This window comes from Myxine glutinosa, chromosome 2 (assembly GCF_964187855.1).
Source record: "Myxine glutinosa chromosome 2, kmMyxGlut1.1, whole genome shotgun sequence".
In the NCBI taxonomy this organism is placed as follows: domain Eukaryota; kingdom Metazoa; phylum Chordata; class Myxini; order Myxiniformes; family Myxinidae; genus Myxine; species Myxine glutinosa.
Genome location: NC_136262.1, coordinates 7934398 through 7954662, shown reverse-complemented (window position 1 = coordinate 7954662; position 20265 = coordinate 7934398). Strand labels below are relative to the sequence as shown.

Below are 20265 nucleotides of genomic sequence, written 5' to 3'. Positions count from 1 at the left end.
GGAAGGGCATCCGGCCATAAAAACATTACCTCAAACAGGGAACCATGATTGTCATGGGACCCGCAAGGCTAACCCCCGCTCCAGCGGGGAAAATGGCCTTAAAACGATCATTCATATTCATTCATTCATTTCGCAATTTCTTCTATCTCGTTCACTGTTCATTTTAACAAACGTCCTTTTAGAAACGGGTAAGTATCTCCTCGAGAAAATCTTGGACTGGCACGATGCCCTTGAGGTGCACACACTCACCTCTAAGCCTCTAATGAATGTAGCCTGGGTTTGAATCCCGACCCATCAAAAAAACTGTCATCCCGGTATTTCACAGGCATGGTGATTTATCAATGTGCCATCCCTTGGATGGGGTTAAATTGCTTATCTACCCATATTGGCCACCCCGTGCATCCTCCCATATCACTCATTCCTTCCCGCACCCATTGTTTGTCAAACTCTCCCGACATTTTGTCCTTCAACCCTGTTGTTGGTGTTCCCTCCTTTCCCGACTGTTCCTTTTGTTCTGTTGCTTTCTGATCCCTTCTATGTTCCAGCTTTTCCATGAGTCTTAACCTTGTACATGAGAAATATATATATATTATATTGAAGCACGCGGTGCTACGCGCGCGACTTGCTACCAAGGAGGAAGCGGACAACGCGGTAAGTTTATAGTTCTTTATTCCAAAGAGGTCACTGTAGCACTGGCGCGCTCCGGGCTGCGTGCCCGGTGTATATCCTGAGGCCACGCTTACCCCTCGGGCGTGGCCGCCGCCCACTTGGTGTGCGGAATGATGTCACCACGCCAGTGGGCTTTCGTGTACGCCACAATATTGTGTATATTATATATTATTATATTGAAGGAGCGGCGCTCCAACGCGAGTCGAAAGAAGTGACGCGACCAAAGACGGAATTCGTCCGAGTTGCTTTATTGAAACAAAACAGCTCAGGTATTCTGACAAAAGCCCGTTTATCGGGCAGCAATATATATATACACATTTATGTCGGGAAGTTTGCCCGGCAAAAGCTATACCGGGCATGCCCGGGTGTCAAGGGCGAGCCTTGGAAAGGCGAGTCTGGACCTGCCCGGGCGTGTTTGGCTGCGGCCTGGCAAGTCGAGGCTGGGCGTGCCCGGGCGCTCTGGACGAGCACTGGAAAGGCGAGAGCGGGCATGCCCGGACGCTCTGGGCGAGCCCTGGAAAGGCGATAGCGGGCATGCCCGGACGCTCTGGGCGAGCCCTGGAAAGGCGATAGCGGGCATGCCCGGACGCTCTGGGCGAGCCCTGGAAAGGCGATAGCGGGCATGCCCGGACGCTCTGGGCGAGCCCTGGAAAGGCGATAGCGGGCATGCCCGGACGCTCTGGGCGAGCCCTGGAAAGGCGATAGCGGGCATGCCCGGACGCTCTGGGCGAGCTCTGGAAAGGCGAGAGCGGGCATGCCCGGGAGGTTCGGGCGTGCCCGGGAACAGTGAGTCCGGGCATGCCCGGGAGAGGCGCGTCTGGCCGTGTTCTGGCCGGTGCAAGGCGATTGTGTGCATCCAGCGGTAACCGCTACAATATTATATATATATATATATATATATGGTGTATTGTGAATGTACACACACACTGCATCCCATCTGCCAGCATTAGTTGGTGGACATTGAAGATCTTCACCAAGAGCTATCAGCAACCTGAACAAATTACAAATTCCTGCCCTAACCTATAGGGGGGCACTGCATCAGCCGCACAGCTGCACCCTCGGCCATTGATGCTACCCCGCAGCCTTTTGCTGCATGAAAAAGAAGAAGAGAAAAACCTTACTCGCCTTCGCCTCCGTTTTCAAGTCGTTCTTGATCGTTTGTTTATCTTTAATTATTCTACGAGGGTTGTTGCCAGTCAAATATGTCTAGGCCTCACCCAATATCTTCATGACGACTCATTCTTTCAGCACAGTTTGAGGAGTCTGAATAACCTTTTATTTCATTTTTAAATCGCTTGGTGATCTCGGACAAAGTAGATATGAACTTAAATCTGTTAATACGATAAGTTGCTGCCCAATTCAAGGCTTTCTCCATATTACGAAGGTCAATTACTGTGCCAGAGAGAAATAATATGAAATCCAAGGAAAAGCAAAGTTGGCCTCCAAAGTCAGCTGTGGACTGCACTTCCTCCATCGATCCCAAAGTCAGCTGTGGACTGCACTTCCTCCATCGATCCAAGTCTTTCCTTGGAAAATCAGTACTCACAGTGCACAAGCTTTTGTTTATAGCTCAATGGATTACTACTGTTTACTTCGGGCTGCTGTTCTAGCATCCTGTCTGCCTCTTCTGGATTCTGTGAAATCTCAGGAACTGTAATAAATCCAAAATGGCTTCACTGGAATCAAAGATCAGACGGTTTTTTTTTTTTTGCACAAAAACTATTTTCAGTGGAGATCGACATTCACGAGCAGATATGTTAAATCCGAAGGTTCCTGAAAGTGAAAGGTCTCCAACTACCCCAAAAAGGTCAGTGGGTCACATCCGGTAATTACAATGGACAGTCATGTGGATGATCTACGTCATTCGTGCAGTGATGATGACCCTCCAATGAGAAACACCCTTTATACACCAAAAGGTTAAAACAAAAACCAGAATGTTTTTCTTTTTAATTTCCAAAATGTCCCTCGTTTATCAGCCTCGTCTTGTAGACAATAGCCTTTCCTGGCTGTCCATTGATGTTTTGGAAACTGTAATTCCTTAAATAAGTCAACAAAGGGCCTACCATGGCAACAATGCACGATGATCCCATAAAGCTGTGGATCACATGATTTAAACCTCATGTCTCCATAACAGGTTTCTGAGTCTGATCCAGGTGTGGGGTTTTTGGGCTGGATGATTAGCATAACCTGGGATAAGAAAACGTTTGACCTCAATTATTGGGGCCCTGAGCCAGAGCAACAGTTCAGAGAGAGTCGGTAGACCCTGATGCCTCGGGAGCCAAAATCACTGAGCTCAATGGCCGTACAGTCATGCACCCAGACCGCCTTGGAGCCTACAGCAGGACCAAAGCAGCTCTTGAACCACCGGCGGATGTGGAGGGAGACACACAAGGAACTTTGGCACAGGAGGAGGCCGTTCGGGCACCCATTCATGCCTGCGCTACACCAACCTCGGTGTCCATCGCCCGTCCACACACAAGCTCTGGTTTAGCTCTTCTACGAGCTGAGACCATGTGTAATAAATAAATAAATAAATGTGACTAGTCCTGTCAATATCTCCATACCCCTCCATCCACTATGTAACCAGGTACCTATCTAATTTCCAGTTAAACGTATGGGAATTAGATATGCAGCTGGCTGGATACATTGAAGATTAACCCTAGTGATCTCTCTCAGACTTCACTGAAGTACCCTCCAGCCTCCAAACAACTGTTGGACCATTCCATTTTTTATTCCAAATTCACAGGAACTGTTTTGGGGATGGGAATGGGATCAAATGGTGATGGCCAATGGGATAGCTAGCTCTACACCACTGTGCACTCCACCCTCACTTTCCCTACGCACCTTGAGCACAAGGAACTGATACTTGTCCACGCTCCACACCGGTTAAAGATTAAAGAAGTCAGAAATAAACCTAAAACGTGTACGAGTTTATTCAACGAACACGATAATTGCACATGCAGGCCAGAGCCTGGTGGCCCTGACAGAGCACACAATCTTCCTTCTGGACCTGACGCTGGTGACCATGACAGAGCACACTGAATCTTCCTTCTGGACCTGACCCTGGTGACCATGACAGAGCAAACGGAATCTTCCTTCTGGACCTGACCCTGGTGACCACGACAGAGCACACAATCTTCCTTCTGGACATGACCCTGGTGACTGACAGAGCACACTGAATCTTCCTTCTGGACCTGACCCTGGTGACCATGACAGAGCACACTGACTCTTCCTTCTGGACCTGAGCCTGGTGACCATGACAGAGCACACTGACTCTTCCTTCGGTACCTGACCCTGGTGACCATGACAGAGCACACTGACTCTTCCTTCTGGACCTGACCCTGGTGACCATGATAGAGCACACTGACTTACTTCGGGACCTGAGCCTGGTGACCATGACAGAGCACACTGACTCTTCCTTCGGGACCTGAACCTGGTGGCCATGATAGAGCACACTGACTGTTCCTTTGCGCACCCGGAATCCTCCTATAAATTGGCAATTGGTCACTGGCTTCGACACCAATACAGATTTATTTTTTTTAATTACGGACCTTAAGCATTACAAAACTACCTACATATAAGAGAAGAAACAGTTTCAAATGGAGCACCTCGCCCCCATTATAGCCGGCGAAGCCGGTGTTGTGAATGAACGCGTACGTATTATGTTGAAAAGCCAGATTTTGCTGGATCCCTTGAGAATGCCAAGCTTTGACGCACCAAATCGCTCAATGGAGGCCGCCATCATGTGGATGCAGAAGTATGCATAACAAATTTAAAACGTTCATTAGGAGTTTTTTTCACCCGTCATCGTTTGATTCACAATCTTATGCACCTCCAATGTATTAATAAAATAATTTAAGACCAACATCGGCCCGCACGGGCCTGGTTATCTTCAACAAAACGCGTCACCAAACACCGGACCCAATGAGAGTCGAGCATTTGCAAAAATATTTCTAAAATGAAATCACTCAATGGAGACCGCCATCGACCGGATGCGGAAGTTTGCATAAAACAGTTGCCAAAAAGTTCAATAGGAGTTTGTTTCACCCGTCGTTCTTTGATTCACAATCTAATGAAACCTCTAATTAGTAATTAAAATACGTTAAGACCAACCTCGTTATCTTCAACGAAAATCGTCATCAAACACCAGAACCAATGAGATTCGAGCATTTTAAAAAATATTATTACGCGTTTCGGAGGGTGAAAACGGCGTCAAATATTCTAACATTGACGAAGAATTATTTTTTAGAAATCTCGCGGCCGTATGGGATAGTTTTTCACGGCCAGAAATATGGTATAAGCGGTTTACATATTTAGTTTAGAAATACAGATAGTTTTTCACGGCCGGAAATATCCGAAGTTGAGACGGAATTCACCGAATTAATCACTGCAAGCTAACGTCTTCTGGTGGAGGAAGCTGCCGTGCCCGGAGAGAACCAGTCCTGCCAGCGACTGAAGTTAGAAGACTACACACATACTGTGAAAGCGTATGTTAAGCCCAGTTAAAATTTCTTAAAATAAGCCCTAAGCTAGCACATCGTATCGTTACTTCCTTAAGCTTCTTGTGACATTTATTGTATGCAGGTATTGGGGAGGACTGTCTGCTCTTCTCTTTTACCAAGTCTTACCAGGTACGGTACCTACTACACCTACCTTCTACCAACTACCTACCTACCTACTACCAACTACCTACCTACCTACTACCAACTACCTAACCTACTGATGCCATGGTGATGGGTAAAATAGTGGCAAGAGGTATGCAGGTATTGGGGAGGACTGTCGGCTCTTCTCTTTTACCAAGTCTTACCAGGTACGGTACCTACTACACCTACCAACTACCTAACCTACTGATACCATAGTGATGGGTAAAATAGTGGCAAGAGGCTTTAGCTTCGCCGGCTCATTGCGGCTTTGCAGTCGGTACTAGTACCATTTATATTGCATCAGGTGTGTCAATCAGTGACTTGTTGCTCCCAGGTGGCAGCTTTTTCCGCTTCCGTGACAGAAGACGCCATTTGCATTTTTGCTACCATCGCTGCTCCGCCTAACTTGCGTGTGGTATGTATTACGTCATACGTAATTCCGGAAATGGTTACGCAATAAACATGCGTAATAGTAACAGGCAGGAGCTTCGCAGACACGTGAAACACATGAAGTCAATCCTGTATCCGCTGTCCAAGCTCCGAGATGTTTGGCGGGGATAGAATAAGGTGTACAAAGACAAAAGACTGTCGAGAAACGGCTTTTCATTGCAACATACAAGGTGAATTCATGGAGTACCCCACCCACGACACCTCTCTCACGGGGCGTGTCCATTGCCAAGTCAGCCGTTGCTGAGCAACCGTTTCGTTCGAGTGATTAAGCCACTTGGCGAGCGCACTACAAGTCCATCGGTAATGAAACACCTCTGCTTAAGGCAGATCAGTCACTTGTGGAGTTGTGAGCATGTTCAAGCATGCCGGGAAAATCCATTAGAAATTGGGGTGTGTATTCATAGTTATTTAGCTATGCTGGTACCTCTAAATTTACCACTTTTCTAAAAGGAACCTTTGTACAAATGAAAATTGACATTGAAAATAATTTGAGGCTATTTATGATAAAAGCATACACCTTTAGTGACCGTTACGATTAGTAAACGTCATTTTAAATCTAAAATAATAGTGACGTCATTTCCTCACAAGACAGTGTGTTGTGTTGACGAGGTAAGCGAGCTCGTGGCGAGGGAGGCTTGTATTGAGGTGAGGTTTGGAGGTTGTGAGGTTGTGAGGTTGTGGTTTACCGACGATTAGCGGCATTTCTGCTCCAATCCTGCATTGCTTATCAAAACCTCGAGCACATCGTTTAAAAACAGGTTATTTAATAGGATTTGGAACAAAAGGTTCTCATTTTGTGTTGTTTAACCTGAGGACAGGCACGTGCAGGGCCTTGGTCTCTTATTCATGGATTTAGAAACCCCGGGAATGAAAGTGAAACACATGGATGGAGAAAAAGAATGAACCAAAGTAAAAAGATGATTTCGCTCCTAAGAGTTTATAAAGATCCTGTATGTAGGAGGAGGGAAGGAGGCCATTGCATTGGGGAGGTCATTGTAACTTGAGCCTTTGTCTGGTCCTGGCTGTCTTGATACTGATACTGATAGGTTCGGTGGTGTTAAAGCGGTCTCTTGGCAAGGATTGCACTGGGTGGTTTGCCATTGCCTTCCCGGTGGTAATCGGGGTAGGAATTTGTTCGCGGTTTCACCAATAACATTAACAGGCCTATTCTTTGTTTACGATAGCGGAGTCTTTAACATCCAATGAATGCTAGCAGATGGGACAGCCAACTTGATGGTTTATCCGAATGACGGATCACGTGTTGTGATGTCCTCCCTGCAAAGTCCGAACCTCCGTTAAAATGTGTGGTCAAGAATCGAACCCACTCTGGATATCTCAATGGTAATCAAAATATAGACCAATTACTGCACCGCAGTCACAAGAACTGAAGAAGGAATCCGGACATGAACAACCCTACCCTAACACATACACACACACGTGTGTACATACTACCTACCGAGTAATTAGGTCTGTACTACCTACATACCTAGAAATTAGGTCTGTACGGACTACCTACCGAGAAATTACGTCTGTACTACCTACCTACCGAGAAATTAGGTCTGTACGGACTACCTACCGAAAAATTAGGTCTACGGACTACCTACCGAGAGATTAGGTCTGTACGGACTACCTACCGAGAAATTAGGTCTGTACATACTACCTACCTAGAGATTAGGTCTGAACTACCTACCTACCTAGAGATTAGGTTTGTACGTACTACCTACCTAAAGATTAGGTCTGTACGGACTACCTACCGAGAAATTAGGTCTGTATGTACTACCTACCTAGTAACTAGGTCTGTACTACCTGCCTACCTTGAGATTAGGTTTGTGCAGACTACCTACCTAGAGATTAGGTCTGTACGGACTACCTACCGAGAAATTAGGTCTGTACGTACTACATCTACCTTGAGATTAGGTCTGTACGTACTACCTACCTACAAATTAGGTCTGTACGTACTACATCTACCAAGAGATTAGGTCTATATGTACTACCTACCTACAAATTAGGTCTGTACGTACTACATCTACCTAGAGATTAGGTCTGCACGTACTACCTACCGATAAATTAGGGCTGTGCGTACTACCTACCGAGTAATTGGGTCTGTAGGTACTACCTACCTAGAATTTAGGTCTATGTACTACCTACCTAGAAATTAGGTCTGTATGTACTACCTACCTCGAAATTAGGTCTGTACGTACTACCTACCTAGAAATTAGGTCTGTACGTACTACATCTACCAAGAGATTAGGTCTATATGTACTACCTACCTACAAATTAGGTCTGTATGTACTACCTACCTCGAAATTAGGTCTGTACGTACTACCTACCTACAAATTAGGTCTGTACGTACTACATCTACCAAGAGATTAGGTCTATATGTACTACCTACCTACAAATTAGGTCTGTACGTACTACATCTACCTAGAGATTAGGTCTGCACGTACTACCGACCGATAAATTAGGGCTGTGCGTACTACCTACCGAGTAATTGGGTCTGTAGGTACTACCTACCTAGAATTTAGGTCTATGTACTACCTACCTAGAAATTAGGTCTGTATGTACTACCTACCTCGAAATTAGGTCTGTACTACCTACCTACCTAGAAATTAGGTCTGTACGTACTACATCTACCAAGAGATTAGGTCTATATGTACTACCTACCTAGAAATTAGGTCTGTATGTACTACCTACCTCGAAATTAGGTCTGTACGTACTACCTACCTACAAATTAGGTCTGTACGTACTACATCTACCAAGAGATTAGGTCTATGTGTACTACCTACCTACAAATTAGGTCTGTACGTACTACATCTACCTAGAGATTAGGTCTGCACGTACTACCTACCGATAAATTAGGGCTGTGCGTACTACCTACCGAGTAATTGGGTCTGTAGGTACTACCTACCTAGAATTTAGGTCTATGTACTACCTACCTAGAAATTAGGTCTGTATGTACTACCTACCTCGAAATTAGGTCTGTACGTACTACCTACCTAGAAATTAGGTTTGTACATACTACATCTACCTCGAGATAAGGTCTGTATGTACCACCTACCTAGAAATTAGGTCTGTACATACTACCTACCTATAAATGAGGTCTGTATGTACTACCTACCTAGAAATTAGGTCTGTACATACTACCTACCTAGAAATTAGGTCTGTATGTACTACCTACCTATAAATTAGGTCTGTATGTACAACTACCTAGACATTAGGTCTGTACATACTACCTACCGAGTAATTGGGTCTGTAGGTACTACCTACCTAGAAATTAGGTCTGTATGTACTAGCTACCTAGAAATTAGGTCTGTATGTACTACCTACCTAGAAATTAGGTCTGTATGTACTACCTACCTAGAAAATAGGTCTGTACGTACTACCTACCTAGAAATTAGGTCTGTATGTACTATCTACTTAGAAATTAGGTCTGTACATACTATCTACCTATAAATTAGGTCTGTATGTACTACCTACCTAGAAATTAGGTCTGTATGTACAACTACCTAGAAATTAGGTCTGTCCATACTACCTACTGAGTAATTGGGTCTGTAGGTACTACCTACCTAGAAATTATGTCTGTACATACTACCTACCTGTAAATTATGTCTGTACATACTACCTACCTAGAAATTAGGTCTGTATGTACTACCTACCTAGAAATTATGTCTGTACATACCTACCTAGAAGCTATTTCCTACCGTTGCTGAGATGAGACTTTGCTGAGTATTAGTCAAAGATCCTAGTGGGTTTTTTTCCGCTGGCGTTGATGTCTTCAAAGGACGTAACTCGGCTCATATTGGGATTATTATTGTTTAAGGGCTCATGTGGGATTTACGAACTATGTTCTATTAATATTATTGAGAAGTTACAAATAACAATATATTTTCCTTTGGCCTGACCGAGCACAAAATGTTCCCTCTAAAAACATTTTCCTTTGACCATGTTCGGATGTTATTCTTCGATACATCTTCAAGTTCTGAAATTTTCATAATGGAGACTCTGAAATTGTGGTTCTTTCGACTATTTTGAATTGGGGAATGGTGTGACCTTGTGACCAATCATTGCCATCAAAAACCCCCACTTTTTTGTCAACATGGAAGGTTCTATGCAGTAATCATGGGGCAGCCAATTTGGGCAGTTTGGGCGAGGCGGCTTGTATATTCTTTCCCCAAGAATATGCAAGTCGATAATTTATATTCACGTAAAAAGAGCACGGTCAATGGAACTGATTCATGGCTTTAGCCGCTCAAACGTCATAGGTTCCCTTGATATTTTAAACTTGGGAACCTTGAACGGTCAATTTTGAGGTCATACGGTTTTCTTTTTCGGTATCCTGCTCTATCCCAAACTGGATTAAAATAAGCATGTAATTAATTAAATAACAGGGATCTTGCCCAAGACCCTCAAACTGGCTTGCTGCCCCATTATTGCTCTGCCAGGTGAGCTCCAGGGGTATTGCCCCTATGTTTTTTTTTTTGTTTTTTTTTGTACTTGACATTTGAATTGCCGATGTCATCAAACTTTTCTTCATCTTGATTTGTTCAACTTTCTTTCCAGCTGGTGACCTGTGGGGGAGTCCTTTTAATCTGAGCAATAAATAAATAGGTCTGGAATTGGTACCTTTAAATAACCCAGAAATATAGTATTTTTATGTTTGAAACTTGATTTTTAACATTAATTGTTAGTTAGTTCCTTTAGCGATAACTTGTGCTCCGAAGCAATAACTTGTGCTCCCAAGCAATAACTTGTGTTCCGAAGCAATAACTTGTGTTCCGAAGCAATAACTTGTGTTCCAAAGCAATAACTTGTGTTTCGAAGCAATAACTTGTGTTCCAAAGCAATAACTTGTGTTCCGAAGCATTAACTTGTGCTCCCAAGCAATAACTTGTGTTCCGAAGCAATAACTTGTGTTCCGAAGCAATAACTTGTGTTCCGAAGCAATAACTTGTGTTCCGAAGCATTAACTTGTGCTCCCAAGCAATAACTTGTGCTCCGAAGCAATAACTTGTGTTCCGAAGCAATAACTTGTGTTCCGAAGCATTAACTTGTGTTCCGAAGCATTAACTTGTGTTCCGAAGCATTAACTTGTGTTCCGAAGCATTAACTTGTGCTCCCAAGCAATAACTTGTGCTCCGAAGCAATAACTTGTGTTCCAAAGCAATAATTTGTGTTCCGAAGCAATAACTTGTGTTCCGAAGCAGTAACTTGTGTTCCGAAGCAATAACTTGTGTTCCGAAGCAATAACTTGTGTTCCGAAGCAATAACTTGTGTTCCGAAGCAATAACTTGTGTTCCGAAGCAATAACTTGTGTTCCGAAGCAATAACTTGTGTTCCGAAGCAATAACTTGTGTTCCGAAGCAATAACTTGTGTTCCGATGCAATAACTTGTGTTCCGAAGCAATAAGTTGTGTTCCGAAACAATAACTTGTGTTCCGAAACAATAACTTGTGCTCCGTGCTACTGCACCGATTCTCATGCTGTGGATTTTTATTGGTGACACACAGACGTTGTTAGGCCTTGCATCCTGATGTTTAAGTGCTCATATTTTGGAATCTGAGTGCAGTTCAAATACATTAACCGTAGAATCGAGGACGGAATGATAACTTGTCAAATTGCCGCCATTGTGTAACCTCACCCTTTTGGCACTGATTTTACGTGTATACAAATGTCGCTTTATTGTCCAATGCAGGACTATTGTGGCCTTGGTTACGTGATTCCATTTTATTATTATGGAAGTACTCTTGAAAATATCTTTAAAAATTAAATACAGGAAAATTGTAATTTTGTGTTTGTAAAATAAGTAATTCACATTTCTGCTATTAATCAATACTAGAGAAATACCCGTGCTATGCACGGGTGGGAGGCCAGAAGCAAACGGGAAATGCAGATACGGTGAATGCTAAAGCATGAAACCAATAAATTCCACATTCCTGCAGCACCCTCAGTCGCACATCACGGACAGTAACTTCGTGAAGGACTTCCATGAAAAACGTACCTGTTCGCAAACAAACGGGTACGTTCACGTGGAGAAACATCGATCGTGGGTCCGTGGCGAATATGCATATAGCGATGGCAAAATATCAGAAATTGAAGGCTTTTTTACTTTAAACGATTCATATAAACATCCGTTGAATCATATTACACGCAAATCAACAAAATCTAAACAGTATCTTGAGAATTTCAATAAAAGCCACATCACTGTTCATATCGGTAAATATTATTCCATCGTCTTTCAAATCGTGATCGATACACTATGATCGTGATGATCGTGATCGATAATCGTGTTCACAATCGCTGTGTCGTATGTACTCCCGATACGTGTACCAAATTCCCGATACGTGTAACTGTACCAAATCAACAGTTAAAAGGATTTTGAGCCGATAGGTGTTATAGTCAGGCAGATAGGTGTAACAATTGTGGGTTTATACGTACAAGCATGAAATTTGGCACAGTCATAGATAATAGTCTAATGAATAATTCCAGATATGGTCCCACCGCGAAAACGTCCTATGGTAGCCGTGGCGTTTTTAGTTTGTTTTAGTTTAGTGGCTAGATAGGGGTCTCGTGCACCCCCCCGAAATATACTTCTCATTGGTGTCTATAGATAGGAAAAAATGTGTAGAAAATGATTTTCTATGTTAAATAGTTGAAAAAATGTCCCACGTATCATTTTTATGCAAATTAGTGCAAATTAGCAAATTAAATAAAGTGCAAATTAGCAAATTAAATAAAGTTTTTATTTATTTATTGCAACTTGTTATCGTATCTTATCTTTTTTTTCAGTTGGTGTTTCGAACAGCGAAATGTCTAAGAGTTATCAGCTAGTGGATCCACTGCAACCTGGACAATCAAAGGCGCAGGTACAGACGGATTGGAACAAGTGCGTTTTGTGCCAAAAAATCACACGAGAAAGTTTGCAATGCCCAGCAGAATCAAAACGGCACGATGTTGGAGTTGGTTATTCTACCATTGCCTTCAACATCAGACGTTTCAATGAACTTCACGAATTACCGATGCCACTAGAATTAGGACGCCTTGATGACAGGAATGGCATTGAAGCTACGTTTCTGGAGAACAATGCCAAGTGGCACAAATCTTGCCATACAAAATTCAATAATATAAAACTACAACGAGCAGAAAAAAGGAAATGCACACAGGGTTGCGACCCTGATGCTACTCCATCCAATAAATACACTCGTCAAGTCGCTCATCATGAAGTGTCAGCATTGGATGTCTGTTTTTTATGCGAAGATGTGTCAACTTCCGAACCACTCCGTGAGGCATCAACTTTTCGTCTAGACTCACGCGTACGAAGATGTGCATTAGACCTGCAGGACGAGAGGCTACTTGCAAAATTGAGTGCTGGGGACATGGTCGCACAAGATGCAAAATATCATCCAAGGTGTCTTGTTTCACTTTACAACAAAACTAAATCATTACAAGATAAACAGAAGATGGACACAGCTGATAAAGTCAACCATGGGATTGCACTAGCCGAGTTGCTGTCATTTATCGATGAAACAAGAATAGATGAAGAGCATGCCCCTGTCTTTAAACTTGCAGATTTCGTCAAACTTTATTCTAATCGTCTAGAACAACTTGGAGTGGAGCAGCATGTCAGACAACATAGCACAGAGTTAAAAAATCGTATCCTGGCCCAAATCCCAGACCTTACGGCTCATAAGGAAGGGCGTGATATACTACTTGCATTTGATAAAGATGTAGGACCTGCCCTCCGTAAAGTCTGCAAAGAAGACTACGATGACGAAGCCATATGTCTTGCAAGGGCAGCGGAGATAGTACGTAGAGAAATGTTCCAAACTGCAGCGACATTCACAGGTTCATTTGATGAGGACTGCCAAGTAAAATCAGTACCTCAGTCACTGTTGACTTTGGTGTCCATGATCCTCGACGGCCCCAACATCAAGTCTCAATCAGGTGATGGTGTAACCCAAGCAACCCTCAGCACAGCTCAGTTGTTGCAGTACAATAGCTCCATCCATCGCAGAGTGGGAAGTACTACTGTGCGTCACAACAAAGACAGAGAAACCCCATTGCCCATCTACGTGGGACTCACAGTCCATGCAAGGACTCGGAAACGTGACCTCATTGAGATGCTGTTTGATCTCGGACTGTCCATCTCCTATGACCGAGTGATGGCAATCTCCACATCCATGGGAAACAGTGTGTGAGCAGTATCACCGAGATGAGGTAGTGTGTCCACCCAATCTACGCGAGGGCTTATTCACAACGGCAGCGGTTGATAATATCGACCACAATCCGAGCTCCACAACGTCGACAGATTCCTTTCACGGTACTGGGATATCACTTTTCCAGCACCCCAGTCTGCAAAATAATGGGACGGACCGCAGGGAACACAGCGTCCTTGAACAGCCATCTACTACCACTACACTGTCAGAGCTCCCAGAGTCCTACACCTGTGTTCGTCCGCTGGTATTACCTCAGAAGGATCCTCCACTCCCAAAGGCTGATGGTCCATTGAAGAGTGATGGGCAGGAGATCACCCAGGCATTGCACCAAGAGTATGGGTGAGTACTTGTAACATTCTAACATAATACCATGCCATAAGAACGTGATGCAATAACATTATTGTTATACCATGAGTAAATGTTTGCTTGTTTTCTGACAATTCTAATGTACTTTGATTAATTTACAGATGGCTGGATACTGTGAAACAGGTATCAAGAAATCCCACAAAGTGACAGTAACTTATCATGGGCAACCTACCATGCCAGTAAGGAGTCAGGACAAGATAATCTGCCGGCGATCACAGCACTACTTCCCCTCTTTCCGGACGACTCCAAGTCTGTTGGTATGATACGGCACTCCATGGACGTGATTAAAAAAGCTGTGATGGAAGTCAACCAAGGACAGAAACCAGTGATCACTGTGGATCAACCACTCTACACCATCTCCAAGCAGATACAGTGGACTTGGCCATCAACGTACGGGGAAGATCATTTCGTCATCATCTTGGGAGGGCTGCATATAGAGATGGCTGGACTAAAAGTGATCGGAGACTGGCTGGAAGATGCTGGATGGGTGGAAGCCCTGGTTCAGGCCAAAGTTGCTTCTCCTGGAACTGCAGATTCATTTCTGCATGCATCTCATGTTACAAGAACCAGACATGCGCATCAAGTGACAGCAAGCAGCTTATATATCCTACTGACAAAATCTTACGCCCATTACACAGAGTCTCTGGAGTCTGAAAGCCATCCTGAATCCTTTGATGACTGGTGTGGTCAACGAATTCGAGATGTGCCACAGTTCCAATTCTGGCACATCACTCTTCAACTGGAAGTCCTCCTCTTAACGTTTGTCAAGTCACTGAGGACAGCAAACTTCCCCCTGTACATGGACAGCCTCACACAGCTTGCACCATGGTTTTTCAGCATGGACCACACCAACTATGCACGATGGGTGCCTGTCCACATTCGAGACATGATGAGTCTTAGCAAGTCACACCCAGATATTGCTACTGAATTCACCAATGGCAAATTCACAGTTCACAAGACAAAACGAGTTTTCTCATCTATGGCCATTGACCAGGCTCATGAGCAAAATAATGCTGCTGTGAAGAGTGACGGTGGTGCTGTTGGACTCACTCAAAATCCAAATGCTCTTAGAAGATGGATGGTGGCTGGGCCGGAACTGGTTAGAATGACTACCGAGTTTGAAGCATCCATGGAGGGAAGGAAAATAAGGATTAATCAAGACACACACCACCATGAGCAAACATATAGTTCACAGGTAATCTTTACTCAACATGTCAAACGTCTGGTTGAAGTAATAGAGGAAATGGGAAACCCTTTCCGAGAAGAGAGTACAGACTTGCTGCGGCTGGACACAAGAGAAATTGCTGACCCAACTGTTGTTTCTACTGTTCAACAGGCTGAGGAGATAGGTAAGCAACAGTACAAGACCTTCGTAGCAGACTGTCTACTGGAGCGAACCGTACCTCTTACTGAGCCAATAAAGAAGAATAAACTCCCATTGTTTAGTCGATCGTCTCCAAGAGAGAAATCCAAGACAAGTTTGCAAGTAACTTCGCTAAAGAGTGACTGCTCTTTATTCTCAAGACTCTACATTGCGTCTCAAACACGAGATGGTGATCTTGCAGAATTTTTCCGCCATGAAAACCAAGCATGTCCCCCGTCTTTATCTCAGCTTGGGAAGTTATGACTGGGAACCAAATCAGATCTATTGGTGTGTCTAGAGAGTTGCGCAGAGGTCAGAGGTGATGCTCCAAAACCAGATACTGACGTCACTATCCTTGACGGGGCAGTGTTGGTGAACGTTCTGAAACCAGTTGCTGCCAAAATCTTTGATGATTATGCGCTGAAAGTATTCTTGCCACACATACAAGGTCACTTGCAAAAAGAGCCTGTCGTGTGGATATAGTCTGGGACCAGTACCGTGACAACAGCCTGAAATCTCAAGCCAGGGACAAACGTGGGAAAGGCATTCGAAGGAGAGTTGACGGATCCACTGTTCTTCCAGGAAATTGGCAGCAGTTCCTGAGAATTGATGCAAACAAAACAGAACTGTTTGCCTTCTTGACAAAACACATCACACATCTTGTATCAGATAAGCAGATAGTCACCACGGATGGTTCAGATGTGACGTGCATTCCCGCACGCGACACCAGTCATCTTGCCCCATGTGACCATGAGGAGGCTGATACACGAATGATGATACATCTCGCGGATGCAGTCCGTGATGGATTTCAGAAAATTCTTCTGCGTACGGTGGATACCGTACGCAGAATTTTAATTTTCAGAATTATTGGAATCTCCCGCGATGAAGCTATCTCTGAGGGCCTTTCACTCACTCACCGCAGGCAGGTAGGTGGTCTTTCTGTCTTCTACCGACTCCTCTCCGGCCTTGCACCCCCAGCTCTCTCTGTGCTCTGTCCCCCAAATATTCCTACAGGTCGCACAAGATCTGCCAGCAACCCTCTGATGGTTAAACTGCCGAAATCTCGGCTCTCCGCTCACCTTCACTCTTTCATTCCTCTTTTCTCCCGCCTCTGGAACAAACTCCCTCACTCCCTTCAATCCCACTCCTCCCTCCAGGTCTTTAAAACAGCCGTTCACCACCATCTCTTATCTTCCCCCATCCAAAACCTTGATCTTTTCTACCCCCGCTAATTCACCCCAGATCCACCTTATTTGAAATTCCAACTTCTTTCCTGGAAGTCCTGGCAGTGTCCATATGTTTTATACCTCTCCCACTGCCCCCTTCCCACGCCCCCCCCCCCCCCAAAGCCCTCGCCCTCTCTCAGATCTCTCGATGTCTCCATGTCTCTCGGTCCCTGCTCTCAAATGTTGTGTTTGTGTCCTTCCCCCTCTCTCCCCATCTTGTCTACCGCTCCCTATGTTATATGTTTTATGTGTCGGTTTGTCTTTCTGTGTGATTAATGTTCGCTCTTTCACGAGCCTCGATATTGTATACAAAAAAAAAAAAAAAAAAAAAAAAAAAAAAAAAAAAAAAAAAAAAAAAAAAAAAAAAAAAAAAAAAAAAAAAAAAAAAAAACAAAAAAAAAAAAAAAAAAAAAAAAAAAAAAAAAAAAAAAAAAATACAGATATAGTGGTATTGGCTGTGGCAGCAACAAGCAAACTCAAAATCCAGGAGCTTTGGGTGGCCTTTGGGACAGGCCAGCACTTCAGGTATATTCCAGCACATGAAATTGCAGCATTCCTCGGACCAGATAAGTCACAGGCCCTCCCGATGTTCCATGCATACACAGGGTGTGACACAGTCTCGTCATTTAATACACGGGGCAAGAATACAGCCTGGGATACCTGGAAAGTATTTGACGAATTGACGCCAGCGTTAGTTCATCTCTCCACGGGGACAGCAGACATCTCTGATGACGTTGTGGCAGTGCTCGAGCGGTTCACCATTCTTCTCTACGATCGCACCAGCAATCTCGTCGACATAGACGAAGCTCGACAGGCACTCTTCACGAAGAAAGGACGAGCCATGCAAGCTATTCCTCCTACCAGAGGAGCCCTGGTACAACAAATCAAGAGGGCTGTGTACACGGGTGGCCACTGCTGGGGAAACATGCTCAAGGTTGTTATGGATCTGCCCTCACCTGGGGATTGGGGATGGATCGATCCCCACAACTGGAAACCCCTGTGGTCCATGCTTCCTGATGCCAGCATTTCATCAAGGGAGCTGATTTGTTGTAAATGCAAAAAGGGTTGCAAGGGACGATGCAAGTGCAAACAAGCTAGTTTGAAATGTACCGCTTTGTGCCAGTGTGGTGGAGAAAATTGTGACGTATAAACAAGATCAAACTGGAACTATCTAGTAATATAAGTTACCGTTACAGTGCTTGGTGGGTTAATTGACATTGCTGGCAACACAAATGCAAATTGTGGTCATTTGGAGAATACAATTATGGCATATATGTGTATCTAGAGTCATTTCATTAGAACATAAAGAAGCATTTGTGTCGTCCGGTAAAAAATAATCGTGGTCAAAACGGCCATTTTGTAAAATGGCCGCCATGGCTACCATAGGATGTTTTCGCGGTGGGTCCATATCTGGAATTATTCATTAGACTATTATCTATGACTGTGCCAAATTTCATGCTTGTACGTCTAAACCCACAATTCTTATGATGGATACACCTATCTGCCTGACTATTACGGCCTTGGCAAGATCGATGGAGACAGCGATCTGTTAGAACTGATCCTCCTTCATGCCGAAGTGCAGATCCTCCTTCATGCCACATCCGATCGATGCAGCTGTGCAGCGATCGGTGCAGTCGTTTGTGCGGCGATCGGTGCAGTCGTTTGTGCTGCACACGGTGCAGCGATCGGTGAGAACGTGGACTCCCACACTGCCACATCCTGCTGATACTTGCTCCCGCATGACGTTTCCGCATGACGGATGTTTATATAAATCGTTTAGAAGAAAAAAAGGCTTCAATTTCCGATATTTAGCCTTTTCATTTGGGCCTCCCAATTGAAGCCCCGCCCATAGGGCGGGTACCGTTGCTCGACGTAAGAAGACGTCACAATGAACGTCGTGCGAACGCGAATGTTATGCGGGACTCCAAACCTGAGAATGCTGGAGATTAAAGCTGAAATTGGGAAAACTAAATAGCCTATTTTACTCCTGGGGATCCCAGGATTATCCACCGAAAATATATTTGCGATCAGTTCAGCAGTTTTTACGGTTCCTTCGAACGGACAGACAGACAGACAGACAGACATTTGGTGAATTATAGTAATAGTGTAGGCTGCTATGTCTTAAAAATGGCTGTCGTGTTTTTTTTTTGTTAAAAGCAAAATTCCACTTGATTCCTTGTCTTTTGGGTGTCACATGTTCGAAAAAATGGGTTGTTAATTTTTTTAAACGGATAAGGGTGTGAAATCCAAGATGGCCGCCAAAATATATAAATTCCATTAAAACTGGTATTCTGAACACAGTATGAGGTCCAAATTAATGATAATACCCATAATTTCAATACCAAGGAGTTCAAAAACAATTAATTTCAATATGGCAGTCAAATTCAAAATGAAACTATCCTTCAGTATATTAGAGCTACCAGACAACGGGACCTGCCGCTGCATATGGAAAGCACTGAAGCTCTTATCAAGTACTTCTTTGCTCACGACCACCTGAACTACGCACGTTTGCTCCCTTTGTACCTGTCAACAATGCAGCAAACAGAACAAGTTTTTCCAGATGTCTGGGCAGAACTCCTGAAAGGAAATTTCTGTGTGACGAAGGGGATTGCTGCATTCACTTCAATAGGTCCAGATCACGGAATTGAGCAGGAGAACCGCAAACTCAAGGTCATTGGAGGCATTACTGGAATAACCCAAATTGAGAGAGCTCTAGACCGTTTCTTCCTGATTGCACCTGACTTGTCTAATCTAGTAGAGGAGTTTCAAAGAGAATATGGCATGGAAGGTGCTGATACCAGAGACCAACACCACGAGATCACAGGGGGAAAGTCCACCCGAGTAATGAGAAATTCCGCTAGATTGACAGAGGTATTTGTTGTTCATGGAGACCCATTCGTAACCGATGAGAGTGACCTGTGTAACCTTCTTACCAAGAAAGTAATTGATGAAAAGGTAACAAAGGACATAGTAGACCGCGATGCCATCGGACAACAGTTGTTCCAGACATTTGTCAAAGAACGCCTTACAGAAGGAAAACTTTCAGTGTGGGATCCAATGAAGAGAAAGAACATATGCACTTTCAAAAGTGCCAACACAGTGAAGAAAGTGAAAGCAGGTGACAAACTCATTAAAGTCAAAGAAGAACGAGGACTCCTACAGAGGGTTATAGTAGCATCAAGAAGCCATCCAGACCTTGATCTAAAGGACTGTATTGGGAAGTATGAATTTGGAATTGTTCCACGTGCCCTTTTCGCTTCGGATGGGTCACTTCTCCTAGCAGATGACAAGGCTAAGGTCCTTCATCATCTTGAAGCGCTAGTTACCAAGGAGCA

The 20265-nt window shown here is 44.0% G+C and overlaps 1 protein-coding gene across 5 annotated transcripts in view; it reads left to right on the top strand.

Moving 5' to 3' along the window:
- SUB1 (SUB1 regulator of transcription) overlaps positions 1-20265 on the top strand; it is a 991845-nt gene that overhangs the window by 955009 nt on the left and 16571 nt on the right. The window contains exon 1 of one of the 5 annotated variants that reach the window (XM_078772957.1): positions 6322-6371. The exons of 1 other annotated variant lie outside the window; for it this stretch is intronic. Coding sequence is in view for 1 of the 4 variants with exons in the window: in XM_078772955.1 (XP_078629081.1) it covers positions 18539-18618 (80 nt within the window). In the remaining 3 variants the exon portion in view is untranslated. Of the gene's footprint in view, positions 1-6321; positions 6408-12548; positions 14315-18513; positions 18619-20265 lie in introns of those variants that run through there. 3 more of the 5 variants (XM_078772956.1, XM_068108795.2, XM_078772955.1) reach the window with 3 other exon arrangements.